At 44.2% G+C, this 14,440-nt stretch overlaps 1 protein-coding gene across 5 annotated transcripts in view; it reads left to right on the top strand.

Annotated features, from left to right (window-relative positions):
* Nucleotides 1-14,440, top strand: part of CACNA1B (calcium voltage-gated channel subunit alpha1 B) — a 294,580-nt gene that overhangs the window by 141,034 nt on the left and 139,106 nt on the right. For all 5 annotated transcript variants that reach the window (XM_075772765.1, XM_075772766.1, XM_075772767.1 and 2 more), the window contains exon 8: nucleotides 7,203-7,318. In XM_075772765.1, coding sequence (XP_075628880.1) covers nucleotides 7,203-7,318 — 116 coding nt within the window. The remainder of the gene's footprint in view (nucleotides 1-7,202; nucleotides 7,319-14,440) is intronic.

Here is a 14,440-nt window from a genome sequence, read left to right as displayed (position 1 = left end):
TAAAGTCTCCTGGGGCTTACTGTGGTAAAGATATCTGATGCTATGGTAAAGAAACTGATGTCTTTGCTGATATCTCATTTTGTTTGCGGCCCTTCTGGGTGTGAGGTGCCTGCTATGGACACAGCTGAGCCATGTCCTCTCAAGTCTGCATCTTCCCAGCTACGGGCCATGACACCTCATGTCCAGGCAGCTGGAAATTGCACTGCTTCTCTGCTTAGTCCTGCATTTATTTCATCACGGAATCACAGAACGGCAGGGGTTGGAAGGGACATCTAGTCCAACCCCCCTGCTAAAGCAGGATCACCCAGAGCAGGTTGCACAGGATCGCATCCAGGCAGGTTTTGAATCTCTCCAGAGAAGGAGACTCCACAACCTCTCTGGGCAGCTTGTCCCAGTGCTCAGTCACCCTGAGAGTGAAGAAGTTTTTGCTCATATTGGGATGGAACTTCCCGTGTTCCAGTCTGTGCTCATTGCCCCTTGTCCTGTCACTGGGTACCACTGAGAAGAGTCTGGCCCCTTCCTCTTGAACACCTGCCCTTTAGATATTGATAAGTATTGATGAGATCCCCTCTCAGTCTTCTCCAGGCTAACCAGCCCCAGCTCTCTCAGCCTTTTCTCATACCAGAGATGCTCCAGGCCCCTCCTCATCCTCGCAGCCCTCCGCTGGACTCTCCCCAGTAGTTCCCTGTCTGTCTGGAACTGGGGAGCCCAGAACTGGACACAGAACTCCAGATGCGGCCTCAGCAGGGCAGAGCAGAGGGGGAGGAGAACCTTCCTTGACCTGCTGGCCACGCTCTTCTTAATGCACCCCAGGTACCATTGGCCTTCTTGGCCACGAGGGTGCACTGATGGTCATGGAGAACTTGTCCACCAGGACTCCCAGGTCCTTCGCTGCAGGTCAACCCCCAACCTGTACTGGTGCTTGGAGTTATTCCTCCCTGGGTGTGGGACCCTACACTTGTCTTCATATTTTTCTTTCCTAAGCCAAATTTGATTCTACCCTCCACCTATATTTCTAACCCACCAGCATCCACCCAGGTTAGTGCACTAAAGGCAATGATGCTCTCTCTCTCCTCCCCTGTCCCTTCCCCTCGCCTCCTGTGTGCTGCTGTGAATAATTCAGCCCCTGCTGTGGCTGCCTTTCCTCCTCTCCTAGAGGAGCTTTTGTGAGAAACACCGAAGTTTAGTCCCTTTGAGGTGGCTGGCCTTCAGGGCGTCATGCCTGCAAGATTGTTGTTCTCCTGCTGCTGCCTCCCCGGAAGCCCCTTTCAGGCTCTTGGAGCCGTGTTGTGGGCTCAGGTGGGTCCTTTCATCTCTAAGAGTTCAAAGAGTCACTGGTGCTGCTGTTGATGATGGTTCCCTGATGACAGTGCACCCTGCTGAAGCAAAATGCTTCAGGAATCGAGGGAAGATGGTGTCTCTGCTTAGATCCTGAGCTTTGTTATGCTTCAGATACCCTCCTTCCTATGTGGTGTCCTGCCTGCCTCCCTCTGCGCTGCCCTAAATCACCACAGCACCCGCAGGAGGGGTGAGGATGCTCAGCAGGTCCCCAGGCTCTTCCTGCCTCTGCATCCAGGACACTGAACATCTGCTTTTCTCTTTCTGCTCCCCACTGTCTGTCTTGCTCCTGCTCGCTCTCCATGGGCTCTCTCTTTTTCTTTCTGCTAGGACTCCCCCGCTGTCTCTGCCTCTCAAAGAACAGGTTTGCAGAAGGTAAAATAAATGTTTAGCACAGCCGAGGCTTTGTGTCCTTAGTTGTATAAACAGTTACAGTCATAAAGGTGTTGGGCTTTTTTGTTGCATCCAGCAGAGGCTTCCCCTTATCAAGGATTTACTGTTCTCCAGGAAGACAAAAGACAGAGATATGAACCTGCAGAACAAATTCTTTCCCCGGAGCAAGAATCTGCTTTTCTATAAACACGTGGATGCTGATGCGGTTAGTGAATGAAATGTTAGGAGTATTAACTGGATCAGATCCTGGTGAAGTAAGCCGCGAGGGGCTTTGCAGGACTGTGTGTATGAGGTAGCAAACCCAATCACACAAGTATTGCAGGGTCTACAGAATGGAAGGAGCACAAGGAGGGTTGGCTCAGCAGGAGTCTGCCTTCCACGTTATTGTAACTGGCTTCATCCAAGCGGCTGGGATTTGGTTGAATTAGGACAAGGCGGTAAACCCCAGCACCAAAAGCAGACCTGGGAGGGAAAGGAAAAATTAACAGAAGGCTCTTTCTCTATTTCCTTCTCACAGTTGATTAACCAAAAGAAATGGTAGGAAATGGACTTCTGCACTTAAAATGCAATTTAGTGTTTCTGCTTGCGTGTGGATGCTCTCAGGATGCTGGGAGGCTTGGGGGTGTGTGCGGTCCCTGTGCTGAGAAGTTACCCTAAGGCACTCTGGAGAATCTCATAAGTGATGCTTTGCCCCTGAGCAAGTGGTTGCAGCCTGCCAAGAGCACAAGAGATTTGGGTTTACGGAAAAATGCAAATAGTGTTGCATTTATCTTAGCTCTGTTATCATCCAGCATGTTCGTATGTCTGGGGTGTTACAAGGGCACGTTCTTATCACTGCAATAACGTTCTGCAGTCCTTTTGCAGCCTCTTACAGAAATTCCTACCTCAGTGTTGCTCATGCTGAAAGCTTACTGAAAGTTAGGTGGATAATGGGCACCAAGGTGGTTCTGAGGTTCCTTCCTTGCTGATTGTAAAAGGGGTGGACTGAAACAGTGAGGAATTTTTAACGCTTCACCTCTCCTCATCCAGGCAGCCCCCGAGTAGCACAACACCTATGGTTTTGTACCACTGCTACTCTTCCACCACGTGTTTCCCGCACTGATGCTCCTCCGACTCGCATGTCAGGCAGCCAGAGGAGTTGGTGTTTTCCATCTTCTACCTCCAGCCTGTCCCTCTCTGCTCCCAAGTGACGTGGGCTGCTTAACAGGCTGCTGACAAGTATAAAATCTGTTCTTGGGCACTGCTCCACATTCAAGCAACAAAGCTTACAAATTAAGCCTCCTGTCTTGGCTAATTTTGTTTCTCCACCTGGAGAATTTGTTTTGGCCTGTGAGTAACTCAGTCAAACATCTGCACTCCTGGCTGGTTCCTTCGCCAGCAGCTCACCCACTTGAATTATCTGGCTCCTCTCCATTCTTGAGGGCTGCATTTCTCCAGGCAGGACTATGTCTCTAGATGTCACAGGCGATCCAGGCTCAGCTTTACTCGTTCCTTTGACATACTTGGACTGGACATGAAGCTAATCCTAAAACTGATTGCTTTGTTTTGTTTTAGACTTAAAATTCCAAAAGTTCTTTACAGCTGCTTTCCAGGAGTCCTTGGTGTAGTCCTTCTGAGATCTGTGCTTCTTTCTGCTCACTCTGAACAGTGCGTTAGATTCAGTAGATGAAGGGTGTTCTCCCATTTTAAGATCTGAGATTTCATGAGATCATGTGTAGCTCAGTGGTATTATTCTGAATGAGGAGCTAATTACCTACGTTGTTATTACAAATTGCTAATCATCAGCACTGTTAGTGGTAGCAATGACAGTGACGCTATATCATCTCTCTCTGCCTCTTCTCTGTGAGTGGGAAGCATTTCTGTCTGCTTTCTAAGCAGAAAACCTGAATTGCAGAGGTTTAATGGTGTGATTAGTCTTGCAGCAGGTCTGCCGTCGCTGGCCCTGGGAGCGTGCCATGAAACCCGAGACCAGGAGACGCATTACATGATGCTTCATCTCTGCTCTCTGCTGTCATATAGGAAGGTTAATCAGAGACTCGGGGGATGGAGGTTGTGGGGCTTTTTGTTGTGGGGCTTTTTTGTTTTTGTTTTTTTTGTTGTTTGTTTGTTTCTTTTACTTTTTGGTTGCTGTGACAGTATTTTTAATTTAAGGCCAGCATGGATAAAGTACTTGTGAGAATTTCATTGGTTTATAATCTGTTACTGGCCCTGGTGGTTACTCATGAGTTGACCTTGTCACTTTTGTGGCTGGGAGGGGGCTCTTGAATTTCCCTGAAGTGGCTATTCCAGTGCATATTTACACCAAGATTTATTTTACTCTTCCACCCACCGAGGTGATAGGCAACAATCATCCATTTTCCTGGTGACTTTAAGCACCAACCACTCTTGAGATGAAAAATGTGACACATTGAGCTTGACTGGATGGCATGTGGTTTCCATGATGAATGCCCTTTCTTTGATTTCTGTTTGTTCCTGCTGTCTCTGTAGAATCAGTTATTCACAACTGTCATGTTGTAACTAAAATGCATTGTAGTCATCTACCCAGGCAGAGGACGGCTTCCTCCAAAGCAGTGTCTCTTCTTGCTGTGCTGTGTGTAGGAGTACCGACCTTTCAGCTTTTCTCCTCTGAATGCCTATCTGGACACTGCTGAAAGATTAATATTTTGGAGGGCTTTTGGGCCACGTGATGGTTGACAACAGCCAAGGATGAGAATGGGTGAACGTTATTACTCATTCCAGAATTGGGCAAAGTGTGGAGGACCAGCTATGATGAAAGTCCTAGAGAGGTAAAGCTGGATGGAAGGCAGCATATTTCCTGCTCAGGTTTCCTTTCTGGTGATTTGGGAGATTTTTGCAAGTCAGTGGCATAAATAGAAATTATGCTGAATAAGAGAGGAAACTTATTTACTGCTGCCAAATGTTCCCATGGGACTTTCTGTGTTTTCATTTAGATCTGACAGGAAAACTTCAGCTGAAATGTTTTTAGATGAAATATGACATTTTTGATACAATTTTCCCCCCTTTTCTTTGAATATGTTCTAAAATTTTGTTGAAGAGCTCTCAAACAGAAATTCTGGGAGTTTTCCAGTTGCTGCAAACGGGGAGTATTTCAGTTCCTGAATGGTTATGAATGTAGTGGAAGAGACACACGTGCTTTTATTAATACATTTCATAAAGAAAAACACAATCTTTTGACAAGTTCCAGCTTCATCAGACCTCTCTCCTGGAGATAGGGGAAAGAGCAAGTGGTGCATTCCTCTGCCAGGAAGACCATACATCAAGACCCTCCAGACTTCAACCTGGATGATTTTGCTACACCTCTGTAGTACTCAGAAGGCATTCCATGAGCAGAGACCCAAGGTACTGTCTTCTCCTGGACGTTTCCTTCCCGGCTTCTACAGCAGGACCAAACCTGCCAGCTCCAGGGAGCAGGAGGGTGCAGGTGGCTTTAACCTCAGCAACATTCCTCACTCGTGTCTTGTGAAAAGCGTGCATGGCTGTACAGAAACTACTGAAGATTTGCAACTTGGCACGGTTTCTCCCTCGTTTTCTGATATGTTTAAATTTGAAATTAAAGGGACAAGTCCTAGGTAGCTTTTACTTTCCTTAGGCCAGATAGGAGCTGGCAGAGGATGAAAGGCTTTGCAAGGAAAACTCTCCCTTGGTCGCTCCTGAAGGCCGAGGGAGCGGTGCCATGGCTCGTCTGCTGTCCTTCCTGCTCTCTCCGGTCCTTCATGAAACTCCCCGCCGGGTGTTGCCTCCTGCTCCCGTCCAGCACAGCCCAGCTCTGGGAAATTTGCGGTGACACGAGCCTGTAACGCAGGAAGCGTGGCCCCTCCACGTCTGGCAATTTAAATGCATGTTGTCACCTTGTGTTGTCTGATCTCATTCCTCCCTCTCCAGAAAGAAATCAAAACTGAGAGGAGGTCCGTGGCCCCGACCACGGGGCACTGAACCAGAAATGAGAACATTAAAAAGGAAGAGGGAGAAAATCGGCAATCCAGCTGACACGTGCAGGATCCTGAGTCACCCAGCAGACATGTGCTGAATGCCAAGGAGGAGCCATTGGTTTGGAGAGATGTTTTGGCTTCCTCTGTTTCAAGGATGGGGTCATGGGCTGTGTTGTCAGGTGGGGGACAGGAGAGGGAAGTCAGGAGATTGGGATGCACAGCCAAAATCAAGATAACGGTTCTGCTGATGACATATCTCACATCAGTGGCTGGTACCGGTGTGCGTCGCAGTGCTGAGCCAAGTTCTCCCCGCAGTCCCTTCTCTGTGGGTCAGACAGTCCTGCCAAATGAAACAAAAACGTCAGCCTCGAAGGGTAAAGTGTAGACTGAATGTAAAGCTGTCTCTGGCACTTGCAGCTTCTTCACACCCCCCCCCATTCTTCCATCTTCTTCCCATCTCCTGCTTTTTGCTGGCTTTTGAGGAACGTGTGTGGGTGATGAACAGGTGATTAGGTGCTGTATTAGTCAAGAACAGTGGTTAACTACAGGTTTGCAACAACTAACAGTTAACTGAAGATTTGAAGGACACAGCAGAGTTAAGCTGTCAAATGAGATAATGAGTGAACTGCTGGTGTACATGAGGGACAAAAGCCCCATCCCACATTTAACCGTATAGATTAAACTTCTGTTGGGAGTCACACCAGTGTGCGCTCAAAGTGAGAGGCTGCAGAGGCTGGTTCAGAGCTCCATAAACGGTAGATGGGTGTCTTAGGGTGGTGGCTGCACTGCTGTCTCAGCACCATTTCAAACTAGGCAATAGAATGTACTTGGACAAGATTTTTGCGATGGTTGGATGAACGTTACTTTCTGGCTCTCCTGTGCAGTCCTGTTCTAATGGTTTGATATCAAGATACTTACTTTCCGTGTGATTTTAGCAAATAGCAGGATCATTGTTACCCTCAACCCAGAGCATCTGGGCTATTTCACCTTGACCCCAGAGTACGCATCCTCACTTGCAGCTCTCGTTTGTCAAAGTCGTCTTAAGCCTGACAAAACTTGAAGAAAGGCTTAGAGGGAAGAGTAGATCTCTTCCAACACCAGAAGAGTGATGGTGTCTCTGTAACATAATATTGTGCTTCTGGAGGAAATTCTGCTGTGGAATGACTGGTGTGGAGAGAGACAGAGGATAGGTTTTGGTGATGGGGATAATAATTTGTACTGCGTGACTGGACAGGTGTATGTGGTTGTGCATCAGGATCTCGTAATGGCCCTAGGACAAAAGAAGTGTGTGGGCATGGCGGTTTGCAGTCCTCTTTCAGGATGAGAGAGGTGGAGAAACAGCTGAGCTACACAAAGTAGTAGTTTGTTGGACAACAACACGTGGCGTGCTGTGGTTTCCACTCACTACGGCTGCCATCGACTTCATAAGCTTTGTGAATACAGTCTGAAAGGTAAAAGAAGGCTGCGTATTTTTCCCTGACCACTCGTGACACACACTTTCTTACTCTTCTGTCTCCATAGTGAATTTGCCAAAGAACGAGAGAGGGTAGAAAATCGTCGAGCTTTCCTGAAACTCCGTAGGCAGCAGCAAATTGAACGGGAACTAAACGGATACTTGGAGTGGATCTTCAAAGCAGGTAAGGCGAGAAATCTCCTGATCTTGGTTCAATATGTTTTGTGGCAAGTAGAGTCTGGTGATGGCAGAGGACGAGGGCCCCAGAACTAGTCCCTGGCGTTGCTGGTCGTTGAGGTAACCCAAGACTAGAGAGGGCCCAGCCGGCACGAGTTGTTTTTGTTGGGCTGGTTTCTGAGCAGTCACACTAAAGTTATTGCAAAAGATCTCAGTTTGGTTAACCAAAAATTAAGGAGCTGGGCCAACTTTCTTTATTGTTGAGATCAAAGCAATTGTCTTAATACAGTATAATATAAAAAGTGATACAGTGCCCAAAGTCTCCACAGTGGGGAAACTGTTCCTTTATACGAGTCATATATATTTTATTTACTTTCCACCACAGCTGTTTTATAAGTCTCTCTTGCTGTGATGGTGAAATACACTGGAGTGTCATTTTTATGAGCTACAGAGATCACTTGTATGAAACTCACCCCAGCACATATTAACATTGGTTTATAACTATTATAACTGAACATTGCACTTTATTGCAAGCCATGAGCAGCTTTAACAAGGACCCAAATGCACTAATTTAAAAAAAATAGCATGCTTTTCTTTTCCTTTTTATCAGACAGTAAAGATTGCCAATAACCTTTCTGTGTTATAGAGTAGCTGATATATATATTGACAGAACCACAATGTAATTCATTCGCATAACATCAAGAAAACTTCTGGGGCTAATGTGCTTCTGTGCTTGCTTTTCTGAGAAGCCGAAACATCTGAGTAAAGTGAAAATGCCTTTTCAAACAATGATGAGGAGCAAAAGAAGTGATGGTTTCCCAAACAGATTTTTCAAGTGCCTTTCTAGGCAAGTCAGCTTCATGCTTGCCCTTTACAAATGGGGAAACTGAGGTACAACGTTATATAGTGACTCACCTGACGTCAGCGGATAGACCAGTGCCAGAACTGGCACTCTGTGGTGCTCCTAAACCGTGGGCTGGCACCCCATGAAAGCCATGTCGTCATTCCTTGCTTGGAAATCCATACTGATGCTAGAGGCCTGATGGGCTAAAATGTGCTTGTGCAAGCAAGTAATTGTATGGTGACAGCAACTCATCGCAGAACTGCGGCACTGCACATGCCTAAGCTGTGAACAAGCCACGGGCCAGAGCATCCTGGTGCTATTCTGCATATAAGTGGCTCTTTGTCTGGATTTATAGCTTCTGTTTTACATGCACTGCCCGGGTGCCAGTATTTGGAAGAGCATTTTCACATGGCTCCCGCTGCTTTGCTGCTTCTTTCTCCTTTGAAGCGCTCTGCCAGCCCTTGTTCCCAGGGGAGCGGGGCTCTGCCCTGCTGCAGGTCCCCTGGGAGGGAAGGAGCACTGCGGGGGCGGCTGCGGTACCTCCCAGGAGGGCAGTGGTCTGGATGTGAGTTTTGACAACCTGGCCAGAGAGGACAAAGCCTGAAGCATTGCAATGTAAAATAGGAAAAAAGTAGCATCGGTTTATATGGTGGCTTGAACTCGTTATTTCCCGTAGCGCTATACAGAGTGACAATTGAGCGCCAGTTGTATTGACGGACTTTTATTCACTGTGACTGTCCAACAGCAACTGTCCTCAGTGTGGTTACGCTTCATTCTGTGGTTCTGTAGGATCCAAAAAAAAAAAAAAAAAAAAAAAAAATCACTTTCCTTTCCATTTCTAATTTGTCTTCCCATTTGTTTACAGCTTTTGTGCTACCTCAAATTCAAATTAATTAATGGTTTATCCAGTGGCTGGAGCAGAGCACACCATGGTTCTCCCTTGGCTCTAGTGCCATCTTGCTTTTAAGGCTTTTGTGATTTCTCCATCTCTAACTCCTGGTCTCCCCATCAGTAAAATAAAGATGAGAATTCCCTTGCAGGGATGTGGGTTGCTTCATTTCATTTTCTTCTGCCAAGAAGAGCTATGCAGAGGTCGTTAGCTGAACTTGTCTGAAAGTTGAGGTGCAGAAGTTATAAAACATACAGCCAATCTCTGCTCCAACGTTGCATCCCTGTGGGAATGGCTGGCTATTCTATTTCTGTGCTGCCAGTGCTGAATAAATGCCACATCAGTATAGAGTGAAACTGCTGTAAAATGCCCATCTTTTTATTTCGCCAAATAACATAAGATGCAGGTTTTCTAGAACAGGAAAGTGTATGCAAAATAGCTGAATCAGGGAATAATAAAAACATTCTCTAAAGGCACTGTTGAAAATACAATAGGAATATTAAAAAAGCTTCCTAGTACAGCTGAATAATAGCAATAATTAAAATCAACTTAGCAGTGTTAGTAAATCTTTGAATACAAAAGGTAGCATGAAGGCCAACCAAAACAGAGAATCAAGTGTTTAAGATTCAGGTGCTGAAATTTGGGACCGTGGTGTCGACGGGGATTTCCCATTTCTGTTTTAGAGGCCGGGATTTCAGCTATGAAAGGATCATGAATTTCCAAACTGGATAATCAGTCTTCCTTGTCCAGGACTGTGTGTGGGACACTGGCCAAAGCAAGCGGCGTGGGTGGGGGCAGGAAAGCACCCAGGGAGGACGGTCACAGACCGTCCAGCCTGTACAGAGATCTCTTGCAGCAGCCCTGGGCAGTGAGATGTAATAAGCTGTTTGCATTAAAAAAAAAAAAAGAGCAAAAGCTCTTGGTATTCCGTGTAATGTAACTCTGGAGGATTTTGTTATTATTCATGCAAATATCTAATTGTTTTTAAATCCTTCTAGCATGCTTAACATCATTGAATCTTGTAGAAAGGAGTTCCGCATGTCAACAGTTGGTTTGATTTTAAAAGAACAAACCAACCCACCAAACAGGATGTCCTGGCTTTGATTTTAAATACGTTGCCTTTCTGTAGTGAGAGGAAAGAGCTCAGGAGTGCACTTCGTATTTCTTTTTATTACTTTTCTTTGTCTGCTCTCCCTTGTTTCATCTTATTTTGTCTGCTCTAAAGCATGCAGAACCAATCTGCTCAATCCCCTCTCTTCCCATGGAAGGCTCCCCAGGCTTCTAACATTTATAGTCTCCTCCCCGAGCATTTTGTTTGTTCATTTTTTCTCATTTATTTTTGATACAAGGTAGGAAGAGTGGAAAGCTGTATTCCAGCGATTCAGAAAGTGGCATCTTAATACACAATCTGATTGGGTTTGCTCTGTAATGTTTTATGTACTCGGAGTAGTTGCTGGAGCTGGAAAGGAGGTTTCCTTGCTCTGGGTAGTGCTCAAGTATTTACCTCCAGGGCTGTAACTGGTTTAGGACCAAGGAAAGTATTGGAGTGGCTAAAATCAATCCTCCATCTGTACACTACCTCCTACTTGTCAACAATGATTTTAATTTAACATTGTGCTCATCGTTTATTGATGATTCTTGAGAGTCTTTAATGTTTCTCACAGCCTTCTCTACTCCTAATCGGAATGATTTTATGTTATCTCTTGCTGTACATATTGCATTAAAAAGGTGTTTCAGGTAAAATTTTGGAGTTGTTTACTATCAACCCTTTCTTATACTGAAATTGTAGCCTGTTTAGTCCTTCAGAAGAGAATAATGGGTCTTTGTTTTCTACCTCTTGAGTGCTGTCTGACTGGAGCGTGTTCCAGACCTGGTCTGATGACTTGTCTTAGATTTGTGTTGTAAGAATGAAATTTCTTTAATAGCCTGGCTCTTGAATAACTGACTTTGACATTTTTCTTTTTTTTTTTTCCTGGTGGTACTTCTAAATCTTTTCTAGTGGTAAAATGAGAGTATAAAAAAGGAAGAAAATATTAATAAAAAGTGCTTGTGAAGTGTTCAACGAGGTACCCTGGCACAGCTGAAAGATTTTTGGTGCCGGCTCGCTATTGATAAATCACCAGAAGTGCTGCTGTGGTAGAAACTGAAGCAAACATGGCTCAGGCTGTTTTAAATGTGGATTGTTTGATACAGTCAGCAGCATATCTGTTTGAGGGATCTATAGCAAGGTGTTTTAAACAGTGACAATCTTACTGTGCAAATACTTGTGTGAGTTGTACTTAATACAGGAAGCCTTAATTGAGGAAGTGCTTAACAAATGACTTCTTAACAAAGGGTTGGGGAATGAAAGAGAAAATTATAACACAGATAATGTGCTGAAGTGCTGAATTTTGACATGCATGACTTGAAAGAAAAAAATCAGCCCACGGTCTGGCCAATTTCCTTCCTAAATGAAGAATTGACTGTCTTCACTTAGGATTATACAGAGGCCAGGTATGAAGTTTCTAGATTTATTTTTCAGGTGCAGGTTGAAGAATGAATACATAGGGTTTAAATCTTTCAAATGAGATAACAAATGATTTCATGTAAAATTCCTGTATCGTGAGGCTAAGATTAAGAAGGAAAATTGTAACTGAGTAGAATCTTTCTGAGGATGTCAAGAAGAAATATCATTCCACCTTAAATGACTTATAAATCTGTGTCTTCAAATCTGTAAGATTTTCAGTCTTATAAAACTAGTGCAAATTACAGGCCTGAAGCAACGATCAAATCCTATCATTTCTTGCATCTCACAAAATTTAGGCTAAAAACTCATATGATAATTGCCATGTCAAGCTCATAAGCATTGACTGTCTGTACCATTTAGAAGTGAACTGTATGGATCAGTTAGAAACAGACCTGTAATCTTAAATTTAATCTTGAAGGAAAAAATCAACTTTTTTTTTTTTTTTAGTAAATTCTTTAAAGGGACCAACTTTCCCCACCATTAGAAATCAGCTGATACCCGTGTAAAAAGCAATGCTTTGCATTGTGTTGCTCCTCTAGGCACAAGACAACAGTTCTGTTCCCCAAATGCCGCCTCTTCAGTCCAGCCAATGTCAAATAAAGTCTTGTTGGTGGCGAGCAAGCCCTGTCCTGTTCCATGTGCTGCGTGCTGGGACAGGCTCTGCCTCTTCGTTTCATATTTTCCTTGGGCTCTGTGTAAAGGCGGTAGCAAGTCAATTGGAAATTGTGCCTTTCTGAGGAATTAAAAAGTGGTGAAGCCGAGCAATGTAATCTGTGCAAATGATTTTGCCACCACTGCTCTCTCCAATAAACTCCTCCAAACTGTAGCAACTATTAGGCTGTCATGCTGCATTTCCAACAGAGCGCCGAGAACTAGAAGTTCTCTGCACGGAGCAAAGCGCTTATAAGACCACAAATATTCTTTTGAAGATGAATCTCTTATCTTACAAAGACATGCATCATTTTGAAAACACTTTGCTCAGAGACTGAAGTCTTTCAGTTCAGAGCTAATCAAGTTGCATGTCTGTTGCATTTTAATTCTTTCCAAGACCATCTCTTTCGCACAGCGCTGATTCTGTTTCTTTTCTCCTGGAGTAAGCAGGCTTTGGGAATGGGTCTGACCTCTGTCTTCCAGCTCTCTGTATCTTGAATGCCATTCCTTGAGACAACAAAGTTTTGTGAACCTCAGGTTTCAGCTTTCTGTAGAAACAGAGCAGCAGGCCCCTTGTGGGAAAAGACACCTACATTAATGAAAAAGGGCAGCAACGTGTGTGAGATAGCAAGGGAGGATAATTGCCAGAAAGACAAATTAGAGTCCCCTGTGAGAGTGTGACGGCTTCTTCTAAGGGATGCATTTTTATTCGCTTTTTCTATTTAGCAAGTCTGAAGCTTCAGCAGTTAAATCTAGTTGTTTTTCCTTTTTTTCTAACTTCCGTTGCCTGTTGAACATGAGTTATTTCTACTTTTGAGTCCACAATGTCCTATCTCCCCATGCCAAAGAGAAGGGGCACCATGTTTCTCTGCTACTTTGCCTGTTTTGTTCAGCTTGCCAGTTCCTCAGTATAAGTTGCCTTTATTTCCAGTCCTGTAACATGCTGTGTGTTGTCAGTACTTAACGACCAGTAATTAATCTTACTGCTGACACACCTCTCTCTGACATCCTAGTGAAGCCCCTGTGCCTTTGTTTGGAGGCTAGAAGTTGCTCCTGCCAGCACAGGTTCACTTTGCGTTTCATATTTGCAGGCCCTTTGTCCAGCTGCTGTGGGGAAGAGGTCTCCATATCGAAACCATCCCTTCTACAAGTTTTAGGCCTTCCATATTCATTATTAATTGTTGTTTGACTCCTCCTATATTTTTAGCCCCAAAACACCAGTAGCTTTTCCCAAGACAAGACTTTGGAAGAACCTTTGGGTTTCTGAGGTGCCTGTTTGAGAGAGATCTCTCTTGAACTATCAAAAAAGCCCATTTCAGTTTTCTGATCTGTTTTAAGAAGCCTTGGAGAATACCTGAATTGTATTGGCTTGTGGGTTTTTGGAAGGATTTCATGCATTTTAAAGTTGTTAGCTCACCTGACGCTTTTTAACCCTCTCTGAGTGCCATTGCTTTCCTTACCCTCTTCCATGTCTCTGGTGCACTGGCTTGCATTTTCTTGTTTTGTTATCCTCTGCTTGGTTTTCAAGTCTTCCTCAGTCCTGAATATTATTTTTCAGCCTTCTCAGTTTGTTGTCTTATTAATGTATCGTTCACTCTCTCTCCCAGATGATTAATAAAGAGATTACATAAGGCTTGTGCTGATCCCTCTAGTATTCTTCCAGACGGCTTTCAGCTACACACTTTGATGTTTGGCCTGTGGTTTGTTTTTTGTTTGTTGCAGGTTTTTTTTTGTTTGTTTGTTTGTTTTTAAGTTAGCCTTCTATCTAGGCTGGCTTAAATGGACTTTAAAGCAAAAATTTTTGGGAACACAATGTCAGATGATTTGGTAAGATCCCAAATTACATCTATGCCAGACACGTGAAAGAATTTATCATTTATAATAATACAAGGAAGTGTGCAATTTACCAGCTGCCAACTCAATATTTTGTTTGCTTTAGATTGTCCTTTAGAAGAAAATCCTTACGTAATTTTACAACAACAAGCTAAAATCTGTGGTTCAGACTGTATGAACTGCATAGTTTCAAGTATTGTCGCAGTGTGGTGTGTACTGCAAATTGACTCGGGTGATGACATTTGCATTGTGAAACCTCAGGAAATTTGGTTCTCTTTCATGTAAATAAAAATGAGTCTGTTTGGGGGGGTTGGTTTTCTCAGTGTTTTCTGAATTCTTTTACTATAGGAAAGTATGAACTTGTATTTTGGAGATGAGTTGTACAGCAATGGAAAACCAGCGGTGG

The sequence above is a fragment of the Balearica regulorum genome, chromosome 20, assembly GCF_011004875.1.
Source record: "Balearica regulorum gibbericeps isolate bBalReg1 chromosome 20, bBalReg1.pri, whole genome shotgun sequence".
Taxonomy (NCBI): Eukaryota; Metazoa; Chordata; class Aves; order Gruiformes; family Gruidae; genus Balearica; species Balearica regulorum.
This window is presented reverse-complemented; position numbering and strand designations above follow the sequence as displayed.